This window comes from Oncorhynchus tshawytscha, linkage group LG25 (assembly GCF_018296145.1).
Source record: "Oncorhynchus tshawytscha isolate Ot180627B linkage group LG25, Otsh_v2.0, whole genome shotgun sequence".
In the NCBI taxonomy this organism is placed as follows: domain Eukaryota; kingdom Metazoa; phylum Chordata; class Actinopteri; order Salmoniformes; family Salmonidae; genus Oncorhynchus; species Oncorhynchus tshawytscha.
The window spans coordinates 11971851-11998557 of NC_056453.1; the positions used below are offsets into that span (position 1 = coordinate 11971851).

Sequence of the window (26707 nt, forward strand, 5' to 3'; positions counted from 1 at the left end):
AGCCACAATCTGTCTGCAATATTAAATCCCCAATTTAAAGAAAATCTAAATAATACACCCCATTGGTTGAGACAGAGGAACGTGATAATTGCAAAGTGAGCCCATAGGTTAAACAGCAAGCGTGCGGAATGTGCGTTATTGCGCCGTGCTTATAGGCTAAATGTAATTTCGTGAAAGACATTCTACACATGGCTACTAGGAAAGAGGAGTAGAACGAAACGCTGTGATGTTGATTATACATTTGTATTCATTCCCACTTTGCCTGTACAATACAGGATTAAGATTGAATCCTACTACACTGGCTCTGATGCTCATCAGGTGTGGCAGGGCTTTAAAGCTATTACGGACTACAAAGGGAAATCCAGACACAAGCTGCCCAGTGACACTAGCCTACCAGGCAAGCAATACTGAAGCATGCACAAGAGCACCAGCTGTTCTGGATGCCTGTGTGATAACGCTCTCGGTAGCCGATGTGAGCAAGACCTTTAAACAGGTCAACATTCACGAAGCCGCGGGGCCAGATGGAATACCAGAAAGTGTACTCAAAGCTTGCGCGGACCAACTTGCAAGTTTCTTCACTGACATTTTCAACCTCTCCCTGTCTGAGTCTGTAATACCTACATGTTTCAAGCAAACCACCATAGTCTCTGTGCCCAAGGAAGCGAAAGTAACCTGCCTAAATGATTACTGGCCCGTAGCACTCATGTCTGTAACCATGAAGTGCTTTGAAAGGCTGGTCATGGCTCACATCAACAGCATCCTCCCGGATACCCTAGACTCACTCCAATTCGCATACCGCCCCAACAGATCCACAGATGATGCAATCTCTACCGCACACCACACTGCCCTTTCCCACCTGGACAAGCGACTGCGTGGCCAAAAATGACTCCAACACCATCCTTAAGTTTGCTAATGACACAACAGTTGTAGGCCTGATTTCCGGCAACGATGAGACAGCCTATAGGGAGGTCAGAGAACTGGCAGTGTGGTGCCAGGACAACAACCTCTCCCTCAATGCGAGCAAGACAAAGGAGCTGATCGTGGACTACAGGAAGAGGCAGGCCGAACAAGCCCCCATTAACATCAACAGGGCTGTAGTGGAGCGTATCGAGAGTATCAAGTTCCTTGGTGTCCACATCACCCACAAACTAACATGGTCCAAACACACCAAGACAGTCGTGAAGAGGGCACGACAAACCTTTCCCCCTCAGGAGACTGAAAATATTTGGCATGTGTCCCCAGATCCTCAAAAAGTTCTACAGCTGCACCATCGAGAGCATCCTGACCGGTTGCATCAAAGCCTGGTATGGCAACTGCATCTGGCATCTGACCGTAAGACGCTACAGAGGGTAGTGTGAATGGCCCAGTACATCACTAGAGCCAACCTTCCTGCAATCCAGGACCTATATAATAGGCGGTGTCAGAGGAAAGCTCATAAAATTGTCAGAGACTCCAGTCACCCAAGTCATAGACTGTTTTCTCTGCTACCGCACGGCAAGCGGTACCAGAGCGCCAAGTCTAGGACCAAAAGGCTCCTTAACTGCTGAACAATTAATCAAATGGCCATCTGACTATAACATTGACCCCCCCCACATTTTGTTTTGTGCACTGCTGCTACTCGCTGTTTATTATCTATCCATAGTCACTTCACCCGTACCTACATGTACAAATTTCCCCAACTAACGTGTACCCCTGCACAGTGACTCGGTACCGGTACCCCCTGTATATAGCCTAGTTTTTTATTTGTATTTTTTACTTTTGTTTATTTGGTAAATCATTTCTTAAATATTCTTGAACTGCGCTGTTGGTTAAGGGCTTGGCTTGTAAGTAAGCATTTCACTGTGAGGTCTACGCTTGTTGTATTCAGCGCATTTGACAAATAAAGTTTGATTTGATTTGTATAACAGGAAACAGAGTGAATTATGCTATGCTACTTGATGAAGTTAAACAAGCGTTCAGACTAGCCTTCCTGGTTGAACTTTCGTAAACGACGTAGTGAGGAAGAGGAAGACAACAGTGAGAGAAACAGAAGGGAAAGGAAGAACACAGACAGAGGAAGAAAAAGCCAGAAAGAGAGAAAATGACAGAACATTAGTGAAAAAGAGAGAAACACACGGCTTTAACCAATTAAGCGGGTAGCTCCCAGCCATAGAGAGAGGAAGTGACAGGGATATAGCAGCTCTCCTTCTTGTGTGTTTCAGCCCCATTGAACCTGCGATGGGAAGGACATTCTAATCACAAACTGGCGTTTACCGGTCGGTGTGGTATAGTAGTAGTGGGATGAGATCCACCCTCCCTCCCCCCTACCCACCAGCGTGGTCTCCCCGGCGATGAATAATGTAGAAGGGAGGGGTGGAGGCCACTGAGCGTGTGCAAGGAGAAGGGATCCCTCCCCCTTCAGCCCCAGCCCCCTAGCCTGCAGCTGCTGCTGGTGCTGCCTATTACAGAAGGTCAGTGGGAGAGAGAAGAGAATAGAGGGTAGACAGGAGAGGATGGTGTGTTGAGAACGAGGGATAGAGAGAGAAAAACGAGAGGGGTGGGGTGCCGGACGGACGAATGAACATGCTGAGAGGGGAAAGTGTCGTCCTCCAGCGATGACAGCCATGCTGAGTCCCAAGATCAGACAGACCAAGAGAGGTGAGCGAGCCGAGAGCGATGTATTTTTCTCTACCACTACTATCGACCCACACTACTGCTATATAGTGTATGTGAATGGAGCACATGGGCGGTACACATAGATCGTTCTACTATGATGCTGTCAATGACATCATCATCATCATCTCCTGCTTCATCTTGACGATGCTGACCAGATGCTTGTCTGTCAGTTGCTGCTTTTGATGTTCGCGACATTGGCACTAGAATGTGAATGACAAAATGATGCAGGTGTGAGAAGATTTCATGAGAGTTCATGTGAAATGATGAACAGTACTGATATAGAGAGGTCACTTTGCAATCCGTATTCTCTTATTCTCTCTAAAATGAGATCAAATTGAGAGCGTATAAGAAACTAGATGGATGAATTAATTCATTAAAAGATTATTTTTTTTAAATGGATTCAATTAGGTTTGTGGTTATAAGATAGGCACATTCTCTGCATAGCTTTTGTAATTGGTACGTAAAAATTGCTTATTTTTATTCATTCAACAAAACACATGAATAAATACAATTTTCGAAGTCCTGGTCCATTTAAATATATTTCCTGGTCCATGGTAATCTCTTTAAATAGCCCACATCTCAGCTGTTTCACTCTCCCCATCATCATGCCTTTGAAGTACATTACCATGGTTTTGGGATGAGCTAGCCCACTACTGTAGTATACTACACAGCATTGACAGTAGTATTACTGACAGATGAGCTACAGGCACAGTAGTAGACACACATACAAACACATACTATGCAACAGAATATACAGCATAGATACAGTACACACTAGGGCTAGGAATTGCCAGGGACTTCACAATACAATATTATCATGATACTTAGGTGCCGATATGATATGTGCTGCGATTCTCACGATTGCGATTCAATACTGCAATTTTACTGCAATTTGATGTTACAAACATATTGCTCACTGTACAAGAGAGAGCATGAAAAAACAAGTTTTGTTCAGTCATGGAAATAAAAGTGCTGAAAACATGTTGGCTCACTATTTAAAAAGACGATGGAGAACAAGCTATAGGATGAAAAATACCAGAGTTCTGGCACAGGGACAGCCGGCTAGCACTAGCTAGCACTACCTCGGAGTAGTATTGATATAAAATCGTCCAAAATGATATTGCGATATGTAACTTTAATCCCTTTTTCCCCTCACATCACTAGAACACAGAGTACACACACACACACACACACACACACACACACACCAGCACAGCAGTGTTACACCTCACTGCAGCTGAACATCACGGCACAGTACTCACACCCGCACTTCGCCTAATCCGAGTGACGCCTACTACAGTTTCTTAGGCAAACTCTCCACTGATTCTCAATGGGTTAATACATTCATCAGCAGCAGATAGAGTCCGTGGAAATGATCCAGTGATGCACCTGTAGCTCCACCACCTCCTTCCCATGCATCATAAATCACACAGCAACCATATTAATTAAATGGAATTTCTCAAATGGATTCCGTGCTTGGAGAAAAGAGCCAGGTCATTTATCCTGTGGCTGATAAGTCTACGCAATGTGACAGGTTAATGGATAGCTATTCTCTGATTTTTGAGGACTATACAGCTATACCATGTGATGATGAATCCACATCTCAAAAGTTCATGAAGAACAGTGACTGGATATAGGCTATAGCAGGGTTTAGGCAACCCTGTCCCTGGAGTGCCGCAGGTACTGCAGGATTTTGTTCCAACTTGGCACCTCACCTGACCAACTGAGCTGATTGATCAACACACCTGGTCTTCTAAGGTCGGTTAAATTAGAACACGAAGGGCCTGCAGCACACCAGGTCCAGGGTTGCCTACCTCCGGACTATAGTATGTGTGTGTGCAATGAAATCATGCAGTAGTTGTTTCTCTATGGTCATAATGACTACCTCTGGATGAGGTTTCACCCACTTTGAAACAAGACAATATCCTATGGATTAGAGACATATGCGCCATATTCTAGTAGCAGCACATTGGACCATGCTAAATAGACAAGTTATATAGAGCATGTCTCCTTAGGTGGCGTGATCATTCTTTCAGACATGAGCTCATTGATTGATGGTATTAGTAAAGCTGATACGCAATATACATTACTCATGATGAACATCCTTGGCAGACTATTCTCTAGGGTCAGGGAGTACATGCCATATACAATGAGGAGGAGGACCACCAATCTACTACATCTTTCATTGAAGATCACTATAAATCATATGGAGGAGAATAGTATGTTTGGGTTAGAATCTCAGAGCCACTGTGAGGGCGAACCATCCATTTACTTAACTATAAACATACAAAGAAATACTCTGAATGCGCACTTCGTAGCGAAATGAATTGCTAGTATTTTTGTGTAAACGCCACAGTCCCAATGTTGTTTCTACGACTACACATTTTAGCTAAACCCATGACAGCACAGGGAATCAAATCAAATGTTATTTGTCACATGCGCCAAATTCAACTTGTATAGACTTTAACGTGAAATTAGTCACTGATAGGAGAAATGGCTTAGTGTACTGGCTCAGTGTACCCTTGGCCTACAAACACACACATACACACACACACACACACACACACACACACACACACACACACACACACACACACACCGACTCAGATAATTGGGCAGTGTATTCCAATGCACCCATGGATTGCAACATCTGATGCAAACTACATTACACTTATAGAAAAACAATTTGTGCTATCTAGATGCTCCCCACAGGAGAACCATTTGAAGAACCCTTCTTGGTTCCAGGTATAACTTTTTGGGGTTCCATGTAAGGACCCTTTCTACAGAGGGTTCTACCTAGAACCAAAAAGGGTTCTCCTATGGCAGTGGTTCCCAAATGTTTATAGTCCCGTACCCCTTCAAACATTCAACCTCCAGCTGTGTACCCCCTCTAGCACCAGGGTCAGCGCACTCTCAAATGTTGTTTTTTCCCGTCATTTTAACCCTGCACACTATACGATACATTTATTAAACATAAAAATTAGTGTGAGTTTTTGTCACAACCCGACTCATGGGAGGTGACAAAGAGCTCTTATAGGACCAGTTCACAAATAATAATGAATATTTTTGCTCTTTATTTAAACATCTTAAGTATTAAACCATATTTGTTCATTGAAAATTATGATTTTTTATTTACTTAACTAGGCAAGTCAGTTAAGAACAAATTGTTATTTACAATGACAGCCTAGGAACAGTGGGTTAACTGCCTTGTTCAGGGATAGAGCAACAGATTTTTACCTTACCAGCTCAGGGATTCGTTCTAGCAACCTTTCAGTTTCTGGTCCAATGCTCTAACCACTAGGCTACCTGCCACCTCAATGAATAACTCACCACAGGTTAATGAGAAGGGTGTGCTTGAAAGGATGCACATAACTCTTAATAGCGCGATTTGCCAAGGCCGAATACTCTGAGCGCAGCTCAATTAAGAAATCTGGCACTGGCTTCTGATTAAATTCAATTCCCACAGAACCGCTTGTTGCAATTTCGACGAGGCTCTCTTGTTCAGATATTGGTAAGTGGACTGTAGGCAAGGCATGAAAGGGATAACGAATCCAGTTGTTTGTGTCATCCGTATCGGGAAAGTACCTTCGTAATTGCGCACCCAACTCACTCAAGTGCTTCGCTATATCACATTTGACATTGTCCGTCAGCTTGAGTTAATTTACACACCAAAAAAATCATACAATGATGGAAAGACCTGTGTGTTGTTCTTGTTAATACAGACAGAGAAGAGCTCCAACTTCTTAATCATAGCCTCAATTTTGTCCCACACAATGAATATAGTTGCGGAGAGTCAGATCATTTAGGTGAGAAAAAACATCACCCAGATAGGCCAGTTGTCTGAGAAACTCGTCATCATGCAAGCGGTCAGACAAGTGAAATTTATGGTCAGTAAAGAAAACTTTAAGCTCGTCTCTCAATTCAAAAAAACGTGTCAATACTTTGCACCTTGATAACCAGCGCACTTCTGTATGTTGTAAAAGCGTTACATGGTCGCTGCCCATATCATTGCATAGGGCAGAAAATACACGAGAGTTCAGGTGCCTTGCTTAAACAAAGTTAACCATTTTCACTGTAGTGTCCAAAATGTCTTTCAAGCTGTCAGGCATTCCCTTGGCAGCAAGAGACTCTCGGTGGATGCTGCAGTGTACTCAAGTGGCATCGGGAGCAACTGCTTGCATGCGTGTTACCGCTCCACTGTCTCCCTGTCATGGCTTTTGCGCTATCAGTACAGATACCAACATGAGCAGCAGCTACACTTGGCTACATACGGACTGTTAGTGGAATTCCCACGAGAGAGTAACGGTTAATGTGATTGGATGTTAATTATTTGACTAGGCTACCTGTATTTGACATTGTGTTGTTATTTCACTGAACACTAGATGGTTTAATGTTATTTTCGGCAGTGAAACGAGGCTACTCAGGCGAGAAAAAAAAGTCATCCAAATGTATAGCCCCGTTGGAAAATATAAATCGACTGTTTGAAAATGTGAAGGAAAAACAATGTTTAAAAAAATAAAAACAATTCATATTATTATTGTTTAAAAAAAATGTGAATCACATTTTTATTTGGCGTACTCCCGACAGCATTGCGTGGTACCCCCAGTTTGGGAATACTTGTCCTATGGGAACAGCTGAAGAACCCTTTTGGAACCCCTTTGTTGCTGTGTGCACAACTACGGCAACATTTGCAAATCATTCCTTCATTCCTCTTGGACCTATTTGGTTTCTTCCAGTAGAGTCGAATTTGAAAGGTCAGTGTGGAAACTGGAAAACAAGACTCATGACGCCTCCCCCAAATGTCTGTTTAGAGACCCCACAACACCACGCTGTGTTGTGTCTGAAACACCACTGAGGAAATACATCTGGCTGGAATGACAGAATAATGAATAGAGTACTGAAAGGCTTTGTCATTCTCGTTTCATTTAAGACGATATTTGAGACAATGTTTGAGATCTCACAATATACCAATTGCGACATTAAATCAAAAGAGCTCAAACGAGTCTCTACCGACCATGCTTAAGGCCAAACCAAATCAAGTCAAATCAAATTGTATTGGTCACATACACATGGTTAGCAGATGTTAACGCGAGTGTAGCGAAATGCTTGTGCTTCTAGTTCCAACAGTGCAGTAATATCTGACAAGTAATCTAACAAATGCACAATGACTACCTCATACACACAAATGTAAAGGGATGAATAAGAATATGTGCATATAAATATATGGATGAGCGATGGCCGTGCGGCATAGGCAAGATGCAGTAGATGGTATGGTGGTAGATGGAATACAGTATATGCATATGGGAGTAATGTAGCATATGTAGACATTATTAAAGTGGTGTTACTTAAAGTGACTAGCGATACCTTTATTAAATCCATTTATTAAATATATTAAAGTGGCCAGAGATTTGAGTGGTTGTTGTTCTTGACAATCTTTTTGGCCTTCCTGTGACATCGGGTGCTGTAGGTGTCCTGGAGGGAAGGTAGTTTTCCCCCAGTGATGTGTTGTGCAGACCGCACCACCCTCTGGAGAGCCTTGCAGTTGTGGGCAGAACAGTTGCCATACCAGGTGGGGTTACAGCCTGACAGGATGCTCTCAATTGTGCATCTGTAAAAGTTTGTGAGTGTTTTAGGTGACAAGCCAAATTTCTTCAGCCTCCTGAGGTTGAAGAGGCGCTTTTGCGCCTTCTTCACCACGCTGTCTGTGTGGGTGGACCATTTCAGTTTGCCCGTGAAGTGTATGCCAAGGAACTTAAAACTTTCCACCTTCTCCACTACTGTCCCGTCGATGTGGATAGGGGGGCTGCTCCCTCCGCAGTTTCCTGAAGTCCACAATCATCTCCGTTGTTTTGTTGACGTTGAGTGAGAGGTTGTTTTCCTTACACCACACTCTGAGGGCCCTCACCTCCTCCCTGTAGGCCGTCTCGTCATTGTTGGTAATCAAGCCCACCACTGTAGTGTCGCCTGCAAACTTGTTGATTGACTTGAAGGCGTGCATGGCCACGCAGTCATGGGTGAACAGGGAGTACAGGACAAGGCTGAGAACGCACTCTTGTGGGGCCCCAGTGTTGAGGATCAGCGGGGTGGAGATGTTGTTTCCTACTCTCACCACCTGGGGGCGGCCCGTCAGAAACTTCAAGACTAAGTTGCACAGGGTGGGGTCGAGACCCAGGGTCTCGAGGTTAATGACGAGTTTGAAGGGTACTATGGTGTTAAATGCTGAGCTGTAGTCAATGAACAGCATTCTTACATAGCTATTCCTCTTGTCCAGATGGGATAGGGCAGTGTACAGTGTGCAGTGTGATGGCGATTGCGTCGTCTGTGGACCTACTGGGGCGGTAAGCAAATTGAAGTGGGTCTAGGGTATCAGGTAGGGTGGAGGTGATATGATCCTTGACTAGTCTCTCAAAGCACTTCACAATGACAGAAGTGAGTGCTACGGAGCGATACTAATTTAGTTCAGTTACCTTAGCTTTCTTGGGAACAGGAACAATGGTGGACATCTTGAAGCATGTGGGCACAGCAGACTGGGATAGGGATTGATTGAATATGTCCGTAAACACATCAGCCAGCTGGTCTGCACATGCTCTGAGGACGCGGCTAAGGATGCCAGCCCAGGCCAGGGTTAACACGTTTACATTTTTTCACTCATGTTGGCTGCGGTGATGGAGAGCCCACAGGCTTTGGTAGCGAGCCGTGTCAGTGGCACTGTATTATCCTCAAAGGGAGCAAAGTAGTTGTTTAATTTGTCTGGGAGCAAGACGTCGATGTCTGCGACAGGGCTGGTTTTCTTATTGTAATCCGCGATTGAGTGGAGACACTGCCACATACGTCTCATGTTTGACCCGTTGAATTGTAACTCTACTTTGGCTCTATACTGACGCTTTGCTTGTTTGATTGCCTTCCGGAGGGAATATCTACACTGTTTGTATTCGGTCATGTTTCCAGTCACCTTGCCATGATTGAAAGCGATGGTTTGCGCTTTCACCGAGTCAGCATATACGTCAATGTTGTTGTCTGATGTTACCTGGAACATATCCCAGTCCACGTGATTGCTTCAATCTTGAAGCGTGGAAACCGATTGGTCACACACCTCCAGGACGGATGTGTGTTAGGGATGAATGGCGTGAACCCGGTTACCGCCCAAAACCACTCCCTTTTCCCGGGATAAATAACTGTGAGAAGCCAGTGAATTATAATAAACTATTTATATGAACAGCATGGTGTAAAATGAAACTGTTTAAATTGTATTCAATGTTTAAACTGTCTTCTCTACGGCGTCTGTATGATGAATTATCAACGCTCAGTGTGGGGACAGACAGACATCTCAGTATGGAGCGCAGTTCAAGATGCATGTATCATCTATCACCTATCATCTCATTATGGCATCATTTTTTCTTTTTAGGCCAACATCTGCTGGAGCATAGTCTATTCTACAGTAATATAAAGACTGAATGCTGTCTAATTTACCCATCTCCATCAGGCTTTCGGGGGTCACTCCGTTCAAATTGCATCCAAAATTGATAGACCTGTTCTAGATTGATATATAGCCCAATATATGGATGTCCTAGCCTACCTCTTTCAGGTGATACATTCAATTTAGTATTAGCTTTATATTTAGCTAATTAATGATGGGTTAAGCATAATAAGCTTCTAACTTAGAGCCTCTGTCTCTTGTGCGATACGCACCTGTGCTCCTTAAAAAATTATCCTTAGCTCTTGGAGTCCCATGAAGGAAAAGCTAGACTAGAATAGCTTGCTGGACATAATGTTTTTTTTTGCGTTTTTTTTAATACCAATACACTATTTGAAAAGGGATGCAAGCGCTTGTTTGCTGAATGTTAAATACAGAAGCCTATAGAACGGCAGTAGGCTATAGCAGCTATTTCTGCAGACCCAGAACCTTTCAATCTTCCTGAAGAGAAGTGACAGCCTTTTGCATCTAATTCTACGGTAGTCCTATATTATTCAAGGATGTCGTTAGAATGATGCAGCTAAGGACGACAAAACTGATTTCATTTAACCGTTCAACGCAAGGAAGGAATAAACAACAAAGAGAGAAAGAGGAGGTATGCTAATAACAATATTAAATACAATATTATGAAAGGTATTTATGCGTCAGCCAAGTAATTATACAAATAGGCTCTATTATATTTCAAAATTAAAGTCAAATTCGCTGTCTCATGTGCTGCACCAGAATGGCATGTTCACTCCCTGCTTTATCGTGGTTTGAACGATGTGTGTCATTCCAGTCAATATAATACATTGTAATACAGTGCAGTACAGTAATACAGCTCACACTCCAGAAGATCAGCCTACTGAAGCTAGTTTTGTTTATTTACCCAGGAGAGCATAGAGCTAGCTACATCTATGGGCTTTGACATTTTTCTGTCATGCAAAATGTGCAGTAGCCTATAGGCCTATCATATAATGGATAATGGCACAATCTAGGCTCACAAAATGTATTTCATGTATGGCTCATCGGGCTCAGGTAGCACCAGGCTTGAATTTATCGATCAAAGCTTTAGGCGCTTTTATAATGCTTTTGAATGACACTTTTGGGTTTTGGCGGGAAGAACTGGGTTAGCCGCTGAGAAAAGGGATTTATTCTCGGGGTGGAACATTTGTAAAATAGCTGGGGAAGTATTCAACACTAGTGCGTGTACAGTATGTAATTACTCTAATGAGGCTTCCAGGCAAGCACACGGGGCTGTGATTGAGTGGGGCCAGCAAAGCACCCAGAAACAGGGATGGAGGTAGAGAGAAATGGACGGACAGTTGTCGACGGAGACAGAGCGAGAGAGAGAGAGAAATGGTTAATGTGATATACGGCGGCCCCTGCTCCTCTGATGAGTGCAACCCATTAGGAAGGTAGCCAGGCAGGCAGCAGTGGCTGTAGGAACGGAGGGGGACAATGACGGCTAGGCTACGGTGGCCATGCTATGTTGTGTCTGGTGCTGGGGGCAAGGAGCCGCAGCCCAACCCATAACCACAGAGTATATTAAACAATGACTGTAAATGTAGGTTTGATTTGAAATTTGATTTGATTCGAAATGAATGGACAGTTAGAACTATGAATTAATGTCAATAAAACATGGTGAGTGAGGCAAGGGAGGTGTTGGGAACTGTCTTTCCAGGGTGTCTGCATCATAGCTATACTACAGCGTTTCCCCATCCTTAGGGTCGGGAGTTCTCCCTGACCACGTGAGAAACTCCTGGCCTCCCATACCCACCCCATATCGCGAGACGGAGAAGAAAGGGAGAATAAGAGAGAAAAAAGGGGAAGAATAAACATTGATTTTCATCCTCCCCCCTCTAAGCTGAGCAATGATCCTGAGTGTGTCACACAGGAGGTCCAGCAGAGAGGATGTCTGCAGGATTGATCCCTATAAATTATACATGATCATCAAATTGCTTGTCTTGTTTGCCTTTGCCGCTGTTTGGCTCTGTGGGAGGTGTTGCTGAGTGGCTATTCTCTCAGGACGGTCAGGTCTCTAGAAGCTGAAATCATTTTTTTTTTGTTTATTTTGTCAAATGTCACGATTAATGCATGGACTAGTAAAGACCAGATTTTACTTTCTGCACAGGCTGTACTGTATTAAGTAATCTTGCGTGTGTCCTGTATCAAGCTAATTTCATGAATAGCATTGCGTAAAGGACAGACTGAAACTGATACGGGGACCCTGTGTGAGTTCAGAGCCTCCAGACATAGGAAGCCTATAAACTGCATCTGAAACAGTCCTTGACTGAGCTCACGTTACACTAAAACCCAGAGTCAATCCCAGGAGGTCTTATTATCACAGTTCAAACTGGTTCCTGGTTCTGTTGGTCTGCCAGAACAGACAATAACTCTCTTCCAGTGGCTTTAAATGAATCGCTTAGATCACCTGAGGCCTTTCCTCTCTTCCCTGTGCCGGGTGGGTCTCCAGCCACCTCTACCCAGGGGAAGAGGAAGGGGGGCCTCAGCCACAGCTCCAGGGCAGGACGTGGTGTGTGTGGTGTCTGCCTCACCATGGCAACCCTGGAGCTGACACACACTATGTGTATGTGCCTGTCTCACTGTCTGTCTCCCCCTCTGCCTGTCTCCCTGCCTGCTTGCCTGTCTCCCTGCCTGCCTGCCTGTCTCCCTCCCTGCCTGCCTGTCTCCCTCCCTGCCTATCTCCCGCTCTGCCAGTCTCCCTCTCTGCCAGTCTCCCTCCCTGCCTGTCTCCCTCCCTGCCTGTCTCCCGCTCTGCCAGTCTCCCTCCCTGCTTATGTGTGTATTTGTATTCATGTGTGTATGTCTCGACTCTCCAGCCCGGTCCAAGAGCATGGTGATGGGGGATGTGTCCCGGGGCCCATGCCGGCCATCCTCCCCCAGTCTCCAGGAGGGGGCTCTGAAGGCTGGCTGGCTGAAGAAACAGAGGAGCATCATGAAGAACTGGCAGCTAAAATGGTTTGTCCTGCGCTCCGACCAGCTCTACTTCTACAAAGACGAGGAGGAGACCAAGCCACAGGTACTGAACATTCACACCTAAGCTCTTCTTCAGTTCATTGCAGAGGTTCGCTGAAGTCCTTTATTTGGTTTAATGTGGGACTTTCGCTATAGTAGCTACTGTGGCTAGTTCAGATCCTCTCCAATAATACTTTGCTGTGGTTTTTTTATCCGTTGCTTAGAAAAAATATGTCAAATGAATTGTCTATATCACCACCTAGCATGGATAGATAGCATTGCCACTGTGCCCTGCCGAGAAGGAAAATCAGGATGAAACATAGTTTTGATACCGTTGCTCAATTTTGGTCATGACATTTTGGCATGGCCATGAAAGAGCTATGCGGTAATCAGGCAGACAGTTGTTTCAGGACCACCACACAGCATCAAGCCAGGATAGGGTAATGAAGTGATCCAACAAAAGACAGCAGGCGGTAGTCAGTGGCCCAATGCTTCCAGTGTTCAGTGATCATCTTCTTACATTCCCGGGCCTGATATCCAAGCACCTCCATTGATTTCCACAGGCGTTCCCACTTGACTGCTGCCCTTTTAAATGCATACCTGTCTCCCCAACACACACACACACACACACACACACACACACCATTGAGTTCTTTCAGGCTGGAGAAGCTCTGCATAAAGGCCTGGCTGAATGACTGAAGGGTTTGATAGGCACCTTTTAATCACAGGCCGTCAATAGTCATCCAGCCAGTATTGATTTCTCCACACACACCACACACACACACACACACACACACACACACACACACACACACACACACATGCACCCGCCCCATCCCTGCGCGGTAACCAGGATGTGTGTGAAAGTGTCAATCTGTCCGCTTTTTCCCCCATCTAATCAATAGAAATTGGAGCAGGGGGCTGTGTAAGCAATTCACACAGCAAGGTCTCGCACTGAGATGAAAGGAAATGATAACTGAAGGAAGGGAATTTGCATTTAGGCAATCTACAGCCATGTTTTATCATGTAGAGCAGGCCACTAAGGAATGGCTTGGTGTTTAGAGCCACAAAGGTTGCTACAAGAAGGGAGAATAATCTCAGATTTTGAGTTCCGTCTTAATTCTCCTCAGTCATTTGTCCCCATCCATATTCAAGGCACGTTGTACCCTTTTGGGAGCTCTGCTGGGCTGCTAGCCCTGCCCTGACATGCTACCAATTTGTTGCCATGGCGACTACCGTGGACAGCTTGATCTCTGGTTTGGCAGATCCCATCCTGTTTGATGAGGAATGATGAGGGATGCTGCCAGACTGGTAGAATGAGACCGGTTTCCCTTCTGAGTAGTCTCTAAATGAACAGGCCTTGATGACGTTGTTTAATTACTATTGATCTCCATTCAGTAATCTGTACTCCTTCATCCTGAAAGAGATGAAAGAGATATATAGAGATAGAGAGATCTTCTGTCTATTTTTGATCAATGTTTGTGATTTAAACGATTAGAGTTTAATCTCACTGAGGTATTGTTAATATTTGGTTTTTGAATGGATTCTGTGTTCGTTTATTCCAGGGCTGCATACCTCTGCAGGGCTGTCAGGTGAACGAGCTCACCGCCAACCCAGAAGAACCAGGGAGACATCTTTTTGAAATCGTTCCGGGTGAGATAATCCATCAACACCACAGCTTCTCCTCCTTTAGCAGAAAATACATGTGTTGCACATGTCTGACTCAAGATTTTATTAGGAGGATATTTAGCGTATTGCAGTTTCCTCAATACCACACTGAGCCAGCAGGGGGCAATGCTGATGTTTCACAATGGAGACTGGAGATGCAGGGCACAGACGCCATACTGACTGGTAGATAAGCTTGCACACAATACACTGCAATTACACTGTGTACAAAACATTAGGAACACCTTCCTAATATTACGTTGCACCCCCTTTTTCCCTCAGAACAATTCGTCGGGACATGGACTCTACAAGGTATCGGAAGCGTTCCACAGGGATGCTGGCCCATGTTGACTTCTATGCTTCCCGCAGTTGTGTAAAATTGGCGCTATGTCCTTTGGATGGTGGATCATAATTCATACACACGGGAAACTGTTGAGTGTGAAAAACCTAGCAGTGTTGCAATTCTTGACTCACTCAAACCGGTGCACCTGGTACCTACTACCACACCCCGTTCAAAGGCACTTCAATATTTTCTTCCCCATTCACCCCCTGAATGGCACACAAATACAATCCATGTCTCAATTGTCTCAAGGCTTCTTTAATCTGTCTCCTCCCCTTCATCTACACTGACTGGAGTGAATTTAGCAGGTGGCATCAATAGGGGATCATTACGTTCCCCTTTATTCACCTGGTCAGTCGATGTCGTGGAAACAGCAGTATATCACCCAGCAGTTAATCACTTTCGTGACAAAATCTCCAAACCAAGACTTCAGAATCAGAACTAATCACTAAGAACACATTGATGCATCAGTATGGATTCCAGCTCCTTGGCGAATGACATTTTAATACAGGGAAGAGAGAAAAGGGAATATTCTAATCTTGCCCAGGCATACTGACCCCAATAGCTGGTTCTCATGCCTATCTTTTTTAAGGTTGACATCTATGTAAACGTAACCAGTGTGAAAGGGTTAGCTTGTTAGCGGTGCGCACGAGTAGCATTTAAATAGGTGACGTCACTCACTTCCGAGACCTTGAATTAGTTGCTTCCCTTGCTCGGCAAGGACTGCATATTTTGCGGAGCGATAGGTAATGATGCTTTGCGTGCGACTGTCGTCGAAGTGTTCAGAGATTCCCTGGTTTGAGCCCAGGTTGGGGCGGAAGGAGAGGGACGGAAACAACACTGTTTACATGTACACGGACAATACGCAGCTTTGCCTGGGGGCGAGTGTGCTGGAAAGACTCTACGCAAGTCAACTCTACACGTAGATATTGCAGCAGAGCGTGACCCCAATCAGCCTTTACTGGCTACGTGTGGATGAGCTCGGCAGGCAGCACACAGGGCTGTCAAGGCCATTTCTGAAGACCATTTAAACAGTGGGACAGCAAGAACACAATGGACTGCACTTTAGAAGTCTCTCACTCTCAAACCCAACTCAGCCCCTACATGCTCATTAGAAGATATTCAATTCTCAGGCCCTTGAGAGAAACTAGGTGGGGGGGGGGGGTTTCTCCCTCTTGCTTTCTCTCTTACTCTGCTTAAATGAATGCTTTTCGCTTCTCAGCCTTGAAATGAACAACCACTGAGTGCTCAGATTGACTATGGCGTTACGATAAAGATCCACTCTGGCAATGGGGTTGGGAAGCAAATATTACTGTAAGGCTTCAACAGAGGTGCGGGGAAGCTTCTTGTGTACTTCTTGCAATAGGTCAAGAGGGACCACGACATTCACCCACATCACCCAAAATGTCTCCATATGGAGTCAGATCCACTCTGGACCGATGGTCAGGTCCTCATTCCTACTATCCATTTCAGAATTCGTTTCGGCAAAGAGCAGTGCCTGCAATTCATTGGCCCATTTGGGCTTTTGACTGTGCCATCTAGGGTGTTAGAGAGCCCATGACCTCTGAGGTTACTGCCTGCATAATTCTCCTAGCACTTTTGAGAAATGACTCTGAGCATCTTTTGCCTTCTGTTACCACATCACGTCATCCTTTCAGAGTAGGGCTGCGCAATTATTCTAATTCACATCGAAATTGCAACATTGACACATTGACATCCACGTTTATAGCTTACCCAGTTGTTTTCCCCATCTTATAGCTGTTTCCTACACACACCAAACCCCGCCACCTGTCGCTCAAGTGGTGCAGTTCATCGTCCTAGTTGTTAGATCCACTATAAGTTTGCATGCGGTTCTGTTAAGTCAAATGCAGTCAAGAGATTGTAACAAACAAGAACAATGCTGCTTTCCACTTAGTTTTTTTATTTAATCATTCTATTTCTATAATTCCAACAGTTTGCCTAAGTGTTTAGATCTGTATCGCAGGTGAAATCGCAATCACAATATTTGGTTAAAAAAATGTTATTTGATTTTTTTGGCCCGTATCGTGCAGCCCTATTTCAGAGCAAGGCTAGGCACTAGGGTGTTCCTGGGTCTCAGTTCACGGACTCTCTCTATGCATGACCTCTGCCAATAAACGTCCTTGCGGGTTGTGTTTGATGTGGACACTTTAAGGTCCTTGCCCTGTCCAAATGAAAAAGAAGCGAAGGCCCCTGCAAATTGACATTAACTCATCAAGGGTACAAATATGCCTAGCTTGATTTTTTTCCCCTCCAAAATTTGGCAAGAGATGATGCATTGATACATGATACATCTACACTCATTTCCTCTGGAACATCTACGGTGATAGATCCTGTATGACCAAATTAACCTATCAGATAGCACCTTTTATATCCTCATATCCAAGGCTACAATTAAACTGTTTAGGGAGCCCTCACACATTTTAAGGGTAAAATATCCTGCTTCCTTTCCCTCTAATATCCTTGGGACCAAGAAAGCAATGAACCAAAACGTAGCCAAATCCAACAACCCTTTTCAATATCCTTTAAACTGAAGTAGCTATGTGGCAATACTGAAAGCCTATCAGAGTAAGGAAACAGTTATAATAATCTGTGCTTTTTAAATGCACTCTGTGCTTTAAGTGGCTACTCAAGGCTAAGCTTCCTTTTGTGTTGGTCTCTAGCCATACAACCAGCTGGGAAACAACAGTCTGTAAAGGATGGTGCACACACACACACACACACACACACACACACACAGCCTGGGTAAACAAGACAATTTCAGCTAATTAATTATTGTAGGCTACTTGTTTAGCCAGTGCAAACACACACACACACACACACACACACACAGACAGACACACACACACACTTGGAGCCTGTCCCCTAACCCCAGCACCAGTCCAAGCCTTGCAGAAAAGCTCAGCCTTATAAAGAAGAGCTGTTTGCTAGAAGGGAATACAGCTCTAGACAAAGAACAGTCTTTCTAGGCTTGCACGACTTTTGGTTAGCTAGTTGTCAGTTCATTGCCTATAAAGCACCCCACTGGCTCAGAACAATGAATGAGGCTACTAACAAGATCTTAGTATACCGTATGAAACTACTTTCTTAGTGCCCTCTGACATTTGCATATTACCCTGTGGCACTAGCAGTAGAAAAGCGTGTGATCTTGTTTACCTGAGTAATGTGACCCAGGTTGAAAAAGTCAACAATATTCATGCATGCCTCCCTTTCATCTGAGCTTCATTGTGGGCTCTCCTTACCTGATATGCATAAACTGTCAGTAACTACAACAATGGCTCACTTCATGACCCCAGACAGTGTTTCAAAAGAAAGTAATGGAAAGTAGCTAAGCTCTGTTTTGTTGGTTTAAGTCTATGGACAGCATGCTGGAATTTGTGATGGAGGATCTCCATGGATCTATAGATGGGTCTTGCGGTGCCCTTTAGGCTAGCAACAAACCTACACACATCACTCTTTCTGGTCACTTAAAGCGAAGGGCAAACACTGAGGCCTACTGTAAAAATGGGTGAGTAGGACAAGCTAGCCAACAGTAGAGTGTGATCCAACAACATGATTACAATGATCAAATTGTTTTGGTCACATACACATGGTTAGCAGATGTTAACGCGAGTGTAGCGAAATGCTTGATGCTTCTAGTTCCGACAGTGCAGTAATATCTAACAAGTAATCTAACAATTCCACAACAACTACCTAATACACACAAATCCAAAGCGATGGAATAAGAATACGTACATATAAATATATGGATGAGCGATGGTCGAGCGGTATAGGCAAGATGCAATAGATGGTATAAGGTACAGTATATACATATGAGATGAGTCATGTAAGATATCTAAACATTATTGAAGTGGCATTATTCGAAGTGACTAGTTGTAAGGACCGACACCGGAGATGAGAAGCAGTAACGGGGAGTCAAACATTTAATCGGGATCAGACATGAAACAAGACAGGAACAGTGTCAGCACACGGGTATACAAGGATATATGGACATTCATGTAGAAGCAGGGAACAGAGTAGGGAACCAGACAGGTATAGGGAAGGTAATGACAGAGGTGATTGAGTCCAGGACAGTCCAATAACCACTGATGCGCGTGACGGGGGAAAGGCAGGTGTGTGTAATGATAATGGCAGGAGTGCGCAATGCTGGGGAGCCTGGCGCCCTCGAGCGACAGGGGAGAAGAGCGGGAGCAGGCGTGACACTAGTGATTTAAATATTAAAGCGGCCAATGATTTGAGTCTGTATGTAGGCAGAAGCCTCTCTGTGTTAGTGATGGCTGTTTAACAGTCTGATGACCTTAAGATAGAAGCTGTTTTTCAGTCTCTCGGTCCCAGCTTTGATGCACCTGTACTGACCTCGCCTTCTGGATGGTAGCGGGGTGAACAGGCAGTGGCTAGGGTGGTTGTTGTCCTTGATGATCTTTTTGGCCTTCCTGTGACATTGGGTCCTGTAGGTGTCGTGGAAGGCAGTTTGCCCCCGGTGATGAGTTGTGCAGACCGCATCACCCTCTATAGAGCCCTGCGGTTGTGGATGGTGGAGTTGCCATACCAGGTGGTGATACAGCCCGACAGGATGCTCTCAATTGTGCATCTGTAAAAGTTTGTGAGGGTTTTAGGTGACAAGCCAAATTTCTTCAGCCTTCTTAGGTTGAAGAGGCACTGTTGCGCCTTCTTCACCACACTGTCTGTGTGGGTGGACCATTTCAGTTTGTCCATGATGTGTATGCCGAGGAACATAAAACTTTCCACCTTCTCCACTACTGTCCCTTCGATGTGGATAGGGCTGCTCCCTCTTCTGTTTCCTGAAGTCCACAATCATCTCCTTTGTTTTGTTGATGTTGAGTGAGAGGTTGTTTTCCTGACACCACACTCTGAGTGCCCTCAGCTCCTCCCTGTAGGCTGTCTCGTCATTGTTGGTAATCAAACCCACTACTGTTGTGTCATCTGCAAACTTGATGATTAAGTTTGAGGTGTGCATGGCCACGCAGTCATGGGTGAACAGGGAGTACAGGAGGGGACTGAGCACACACCCTTGTGGGGCCCCAGTGTTGAGTGGAGATGTTGTTTCCTACCTTCACCACCTGGGGGCGGCTCGTCAGAAAGTCCGGGACCCAATTGCACAGGGCGGGGTTGAGACCCAGGGCCTCAAGTTTAATGATGAGCTTGGAGGGCACTAAGGTGTTGAATGCTGAGCTGTAGTCAATGAACAGCATTCTTACATAGGTATTCCTCGTCCAGATGGGATAGGGCAGTGTGATGGCGATTGCATCGTCTGTGGACCTATTGGGGTGGTATGCAAACCGAAGTGGGTCTAGGGTGGCAGGTGAGGTGGAGGTGATATGATCCTTGACTAGTCCCTCAAGGCACTTCACAATGACAGAAGTGAGTGCTACGGGGCGATAGTCATTTAGTTCAGTTATCTTAGCCTTCTTGGGTACAGGAACAATGGTGGCAATCTTGAAGCATGTGGGGACAGCAGACAGGGATAGGGAGTGATTGAATATGTCCGTAAACACACCAGCCAGCTGTTCTGCGCATGCTCTGAGGATGCCGTTGTGAGGGTTAACACATTTAATTGACTTACTCACGTTGGCCACGGAGAAGGAGAGGGGGGGGCCCGCAGTCCTTGGTAGCGGGCCGCGTCAGTGCCACTGTATTGTCCTGAACGTGGGCAAAGAAGGTGTTTAGTTTGTCTGGAAGCAAGACGTCAGTGTACGTGACGTGGCTAGTTTTCTTTTTGTAGTCCGCAATTGCTTGTAGACCCTGCCACATACGTCTCGTGTCTGAGCCGTTGAATTGCGGTCATTGCAGTTTAGACTCATACACTATTAGAAAGAAAGGTGCTATCTAGAACCTAAAAGGTTTCTTTGGCTGCCCCCATAGGATAACCCTTTGAAGAACCCTTTTTGGTTCCAGGTAGAACCATAATGGGTTCCATGTAGAACCCAGAAGAGCTCTGCCTGGAACCCAAAAGGGTTATCCTATGGGGACAGCCGAATAACCCTTTTGGAACCCTTCTTTTCTACGAGTGAACTATAGATCACCATCACAAAACTGGCCAATCAGAGGCTTCCCAATTGATTCGCAAAGTCTGTTCGTTTTCCAGAGAGTGTGTGTGTGGACTGGGGAGGTTTGTTTGGGAAGGAAGGGTAGAGGAGCCCATCTAATCACTCCACACACAGCAAACTGCCAGGGAGGGAGAGGGAGAGCAAGGCCAGGGCACACAAGGAGAGATTAGCGTACACTCCTCCTCTGGTATCTATCTGCCTCTCCCTAGGGAAACCAGGGGATAGAGATAACTACTGCTAGTGAATGTTAGTGAATGAGAGAATCTATAAATGAAGAACAGGAAGAAGTGGGACTTGTTTTCGGGGCTTGTTTTTCCTGGCATTGAGCATGCCTCACTGGCACCGCTTGCCCAGTAGTACCTGCGTGTGGATAAGGATACACGACCTCCAGGACGGCAGCACGTACCCTATTCATGCCCCAGCTGTAGCACTGCCAGCTCCCCTCAGTGAATCATGGGAATGGGGCTGGCCTGCTGTAAGCCCACCAGGCTCAAACAGGAACACCTGCAAGGTAAAGCTAGCTACCTTTTTAGAGTTATATTGTAAATTATTGTCATTTGAGTACATGTAATGTAATTATATTGAACAGCTATGGGCTAAATGATGTTCATCTGTCTGTTGTCGATTTCACTTGTTTTGTCCATAATCCAGTATGCCATACCACAACCAAAGGTGTACTTTGTAGGGGAGCTAGAGTGGCTAAAAAAATGTTTTTTTATTTATTTTGTTGGTAGTGGTGTTCTGTTGTTGTATGACGTACTGCATTCAGGTTTTGTGAAGAGTCCTTCCTTTCTTTTGAAGGGCAAGCTTTTCTGATTATCCAACAAGGGTTGGTAGAAAACAATATCATGTTCTACAACCAATCATAGCTGCTCCAGAGGACATGTTTTTATTACAATATGTAATAATTGTAATACTATAATAGATTTAAAAAGAAACGTAGTATATGCCAGAATTATCGTGATGTTCCCTCACCATGGTGAACCTACACACAGTTATTTGGGAAACATTATACACAACAGGTGTGCTGCACTTCATAAACACCCCTGCACAAAGGTCAAAGGTCAGCAGGAGTGAATCAATTCCCAATCCTCAGAACAATCATCTGGACCATTATTCACACTGTCAGTGGCCACACACACAAAGACACACAACACCGCTGCTTATCACTAACTGCAGGTGTCTGCACCTCCCAGTCAGTTAACTATGTTCACACAGTCAGTGGCGGAGCAAGAACTCAATTGTCATACTTGAGTAAAATAGATACCTTAATAGAAAATGACTCAAGTAAAAGGGAAAGTCACCCAGTAAAATACTACTTGAGCAAAAGTCTTAAATGATCTGTTTGGAAATGTACAGTGATGTAAAATCACTCAATTGTCATACTGCAGGGGCTGATTCCAACTCAGACATCATTTACAAATTCAGTATTTGTGTTTAGTGTGTCCGCCAGTTCAGACACGGTAGGGATGACAACCAGCGAAGGTTGCTGAGGAGAGGACGGCTCATGATAATGGCTGGAATAGAGTCAATTGTGTGGTATCAACCACATGGAAACTGTCCGCAGTAGCCTACACTGATGACAACGAGCTATATCGATATGTGTGTGAATTTTGACCATATTGCTGTCCTGCCTGAGCATTCTAAATGTAACTGGTACTTTGGGTGTCAGGGAAAATATAATGGAGTACAAAGTACATATTTTCTTTAGGAATGTAGTGGAGTAAAACTAAAACATACATGTTAAAGTAAAGTACAGATACCCCCCAAAAAATAATTAAGTAGTACTTCAAAGTATTTATTACTTATGTACTTTATACAACTGCACCCAGATAAGAAGAAACATATTTTCACAGTAAAACTCATCCCTTATCTCCCCTCTCTTCCACTAAGGATCCATCCATCCACAAGCACAGTGTGCAGTCTGACATTTACCGACCAGAGGGAATCATTATCATCAAAAATGACCTTCACTGCAGTTTTCTGTGGAACGTGAAGAGTCCTAATCAAAATATCAGCCCTTTAATGTGCTCAGTAGGAGTGAGACTTGCATTAAATCCCAGAGCTCTGGATTATCTTAATTGCTTCCAAATCATATTGACTCAGGACTGGTACCCCCTGTGTGTGTGTATATATATATAGTGGGGAGAACAAGTATTTGATACACTGCTGATTTTGCAGTTTTTCCTACTTACAAAGCATGTAGAGGTCTGTAATTTTTATCATAGGTGCACTTCAACTGTGAGAGACGGAATCTAAAACAAAAATCCAGAAAATCACATTGTATGAATTTTACCCCTTTTTCTCCCCAATTGTTTAGTAGCTGCAATCTTGTCTCATCGCTACAACTCCCGTACAGGCTCAAGAGAGCGGAAGGTTGACAGTCATGTGTCCTCCGATACACAACCCAACCAAGCCGCACTGCTTCTTAACACAGTGCGCATCCAACCCGGAAGCCAGCCGCACCAATTTGTCAGAGGAAACACTGTGCACCTGGCAACCTTGGTTAGCACGCACTACGCCCGGCCCGCCACAGGAGTCGCTGGTGCGTGATGAGACAAGGATATCCCTACCAGCCAACCCCTCCCTAATCCAGACGATGCTAGGCCAATTGTGCATCGCCCCACAAACCTCTCGGTCACGGCCGGTTACGACAGAACCTGGGTGCAAACCCAGAGTCTCTGGTGGCACAGCTGGCACTACAGTACAGCGCCCTTAACCACTGCGCCACCCGGGAGGCTTCATTGTATGATTTTTAAGTAATTAATTTGCATTTTATTGCATGACATGAGTATTTGATCGCCTACCAACCAGTAAGAATTCCAGCTCTCAGAGACCTGGCAAAAACTGTTGGCGCAATTATTAGAAAATGGAAGAAGTTCAAGATGATGGTCAATCACCCTCGGTCTGGGGCTCAATGTTAGATCTCACCTCGTGGGGCATCAATGATCATGAGGAAGGTGAGGGATCAGCCCAGAACTACACGGCAGGACCTGGTCAATGACCTGAAGAGAGCTGGGACCACAGTCTCAAATAAAACCATTAGTAACACACTACGCCGTCATGGATTAAAATCCTGCGGCGCACGCAAGGTCCCCCTGCTCAAGCCAGCGCATGTCCAGGCTCGTCTGAAGTTTGCCAATGACCATCTGGATGATCCAGAGGAGGAATGGGAAAAGTTCATGTGGTCTGATGAGACAAAAATTGAGCTTTTTGGTCTAAACTCCACTCGCCGTGTTTGGAGGAAGAATAAGGATGAGTACAACCCCAAGAACACCATCCCAACCGTGAAGCATGGAGGTGCAAAGGGGACAGGATGACTGCACCGTATTGAGGGGAGGATGGATGGGGCCATGTATCGCGAGATCTTGGCCAACAACCTCCTTCCCTCAGTAAGAGAATTGAAGATGGGTCGTGGCTGGGTCTTCCAGCATGACAACAACCCGAAACACACAGCCAGGGCAACTAAGGAGGGCTCCGTAAGAAGCATCTCAAGGTCCTGGAGTGGCCTAGCCAGTCTCCAGACCTGAACCCAATAGAACATCTTTGTAGGGAGCTGAAAGTCCGTATTGCCCAGCGACAGCCCCGAAACCTGAAGGATCTGGAGAAGGTCTGTATGGAGGAGTGGGCCAAAATCCCTGCTGCAGTGTGTGTAAACCTGGTCAAGAACTACAGGAAACGTATGATCTCTGTAATTGCAAACAAAGGTTTCTGTACCAAATATTAAGTTCTGCTTTTCTGATGTATCAAATACTTATGTCATGCAATAAAATGCAAATTAATTACTTAAAAATCATACAATGTGATTTTCTGGATTTTTGTTTTAGATTCCGTCTCTCACAGTTGAAGTGTACCTATGATAAAAATTACAGACCTCTACATGCTTTGTAAGTAGGAAAACCTGCAAAATCGGCAGTGTATCAAATACTTGTTCTCCCCACTGTATATGTACATAAATTAATATACAGGTTTTTTAAAACTTTTGTGTATTTAGTAAATATTTTCTGAAACTCTTATTTCTTAAAACTGCGTTGTTTGCTAAGGACTTGTAAGTAAGCATTTCATGTGACACATAACATTTGGTTTGATTTGAAATCTTTGCACTTTCTTTCCTCAGACAGGTTTTGTCACGCCCTGGTCAAAGTATTTTGTGTTTATCTTTATGTATTTGGTCAGGCCAGGGTGTGGCATGGGGTTTTTGTAATTGTGGTGTGTTTGTCTTGGGGTTTTGGTGGTGGTATTGGGATTGTAGCTTAGTGGGTTGTCTAGCAAGGTCTATGGCTGTCTGGAGTGGTTCTCAATCAGAGGCAGGTGCTTATCGTTGTCTCTGATTGGGAACCATATTTAGGCAGCCATATTCTTTGAGTTTGTCGTGGGTGATTGTCCTTAGTGTCTTACTTGTACTCTCTGTTAGTTTGCACTAGATAGGCTGTTTTCGGTTTTCATTACGTTTATTGTTTTGTAGTGTTTAGTGTTTAGTCGTGTTTACGTTTTGTTTAATAAATATGGATCGCAATCGACACGCTGCAGTTTGGTCCGACTCTCCTTCATCACCACTAGAAAACCGTTACAGGTTTTTCATATTTTCCTCTCTTTTTGACAGTCTGCTGGCGGTGGGCTGGAAGACGAAGCATTGACTGTGTTCAGGCTCCTTTATGTCTGCGTCAGCAGGGCATCTTTATCACTCGCTTGATTTCCCTCTTTTCCGGTGGCCTGTTGGGAAGGGATCCACCTGGTTTACACTGTTATTGATGACAGGAACTAGGACCGAAGAGCTTTATCTTTCCTATCAGATCACATAAAGGAACAGCTTCTTGAAGAAGTGCTTTTGAACCTGTAACAATTTTAACACTTTCAACCTTTCGAGTTAATGGAAGGTGCTATGTTTGGAACCGAAAGTAGCCAATACAGATGTTTGGTACAAGATAGTAGAAGGTGTTGTTTTCTTTGTGAATGATGTGATTCTCTCCTACAATTGGAGTCCCTTTAATCTTTTTTTGTTTGTTTTGAAGTTCATATCAGATGGCAGCAGCCAAGCGCTATTGCTTTCTGCATGTCTGGTGTATGAGTAAGATGTTTTGAAGCACAAGACAAGTGGGAAATGCAGTATATCTTGACAGAGGCAACATTCCACCAGTCAAATGATAAAATCATCATTTAATATTTTATGAAGGCAATATATAGCATTATTTTGTACTCGCATAGGGAGGTTTCAACTGATTCCGAGAATATACAGTAGTAATATGCAATGAATGCATAGACAGGAATTATATCTACTCCATTAACATACTATTAGGTATATGAAGTACTGACTGAATACGATGACTGCATATGGTAATAAGGATAAAAGTAATGATGACTAAAGCATTTCAGCCTGGACTATAGACTGCAAACCTGTATCTAAGGGTCACATGAGTACACAGAGCCCAAAGCAGTCAATGTGACTGGGCTGCTAAGTGATAATCACAGTGGTGTGAGTTTGCTGAGCTGGGTGACAAAGGCACTTAGCTTTATGGCACCACTGTTTAC

General features: G+C 44.5%; 1 protein-coding gene across 1 annotated transcript in view; it reads left to right on the forward strand.

The window, feature by feature from the left end:
- Positions 1–2462: 2462 nt before the first annotated feature.
- LOC112224207 (rho GTPase-activating protein 22-like) overlaps positions 2463–26707 on the forward strand; it is a 32982-nt gene continuing 8737 nt past the window's right edge. The window contains exons 1-4 of the mRNA XM_042305936.1: positions 2463–2637; positions 12952–13151; positions 14653–14740; positions 16244–16256. Of these exons, the coding sequence (XP_042161870.1) occupies positions 2595–2637; positions 12952–13151; positions 14653–14740; positions 16244–16256 (344 nt within the window). The 5' untranslated portion in view covers positions 2463–2594. The remainder of the gene's footprint in view (positions 2638–12951; positions 13152–14652; positions 14741–16243; positions 16257–26707) is intronic.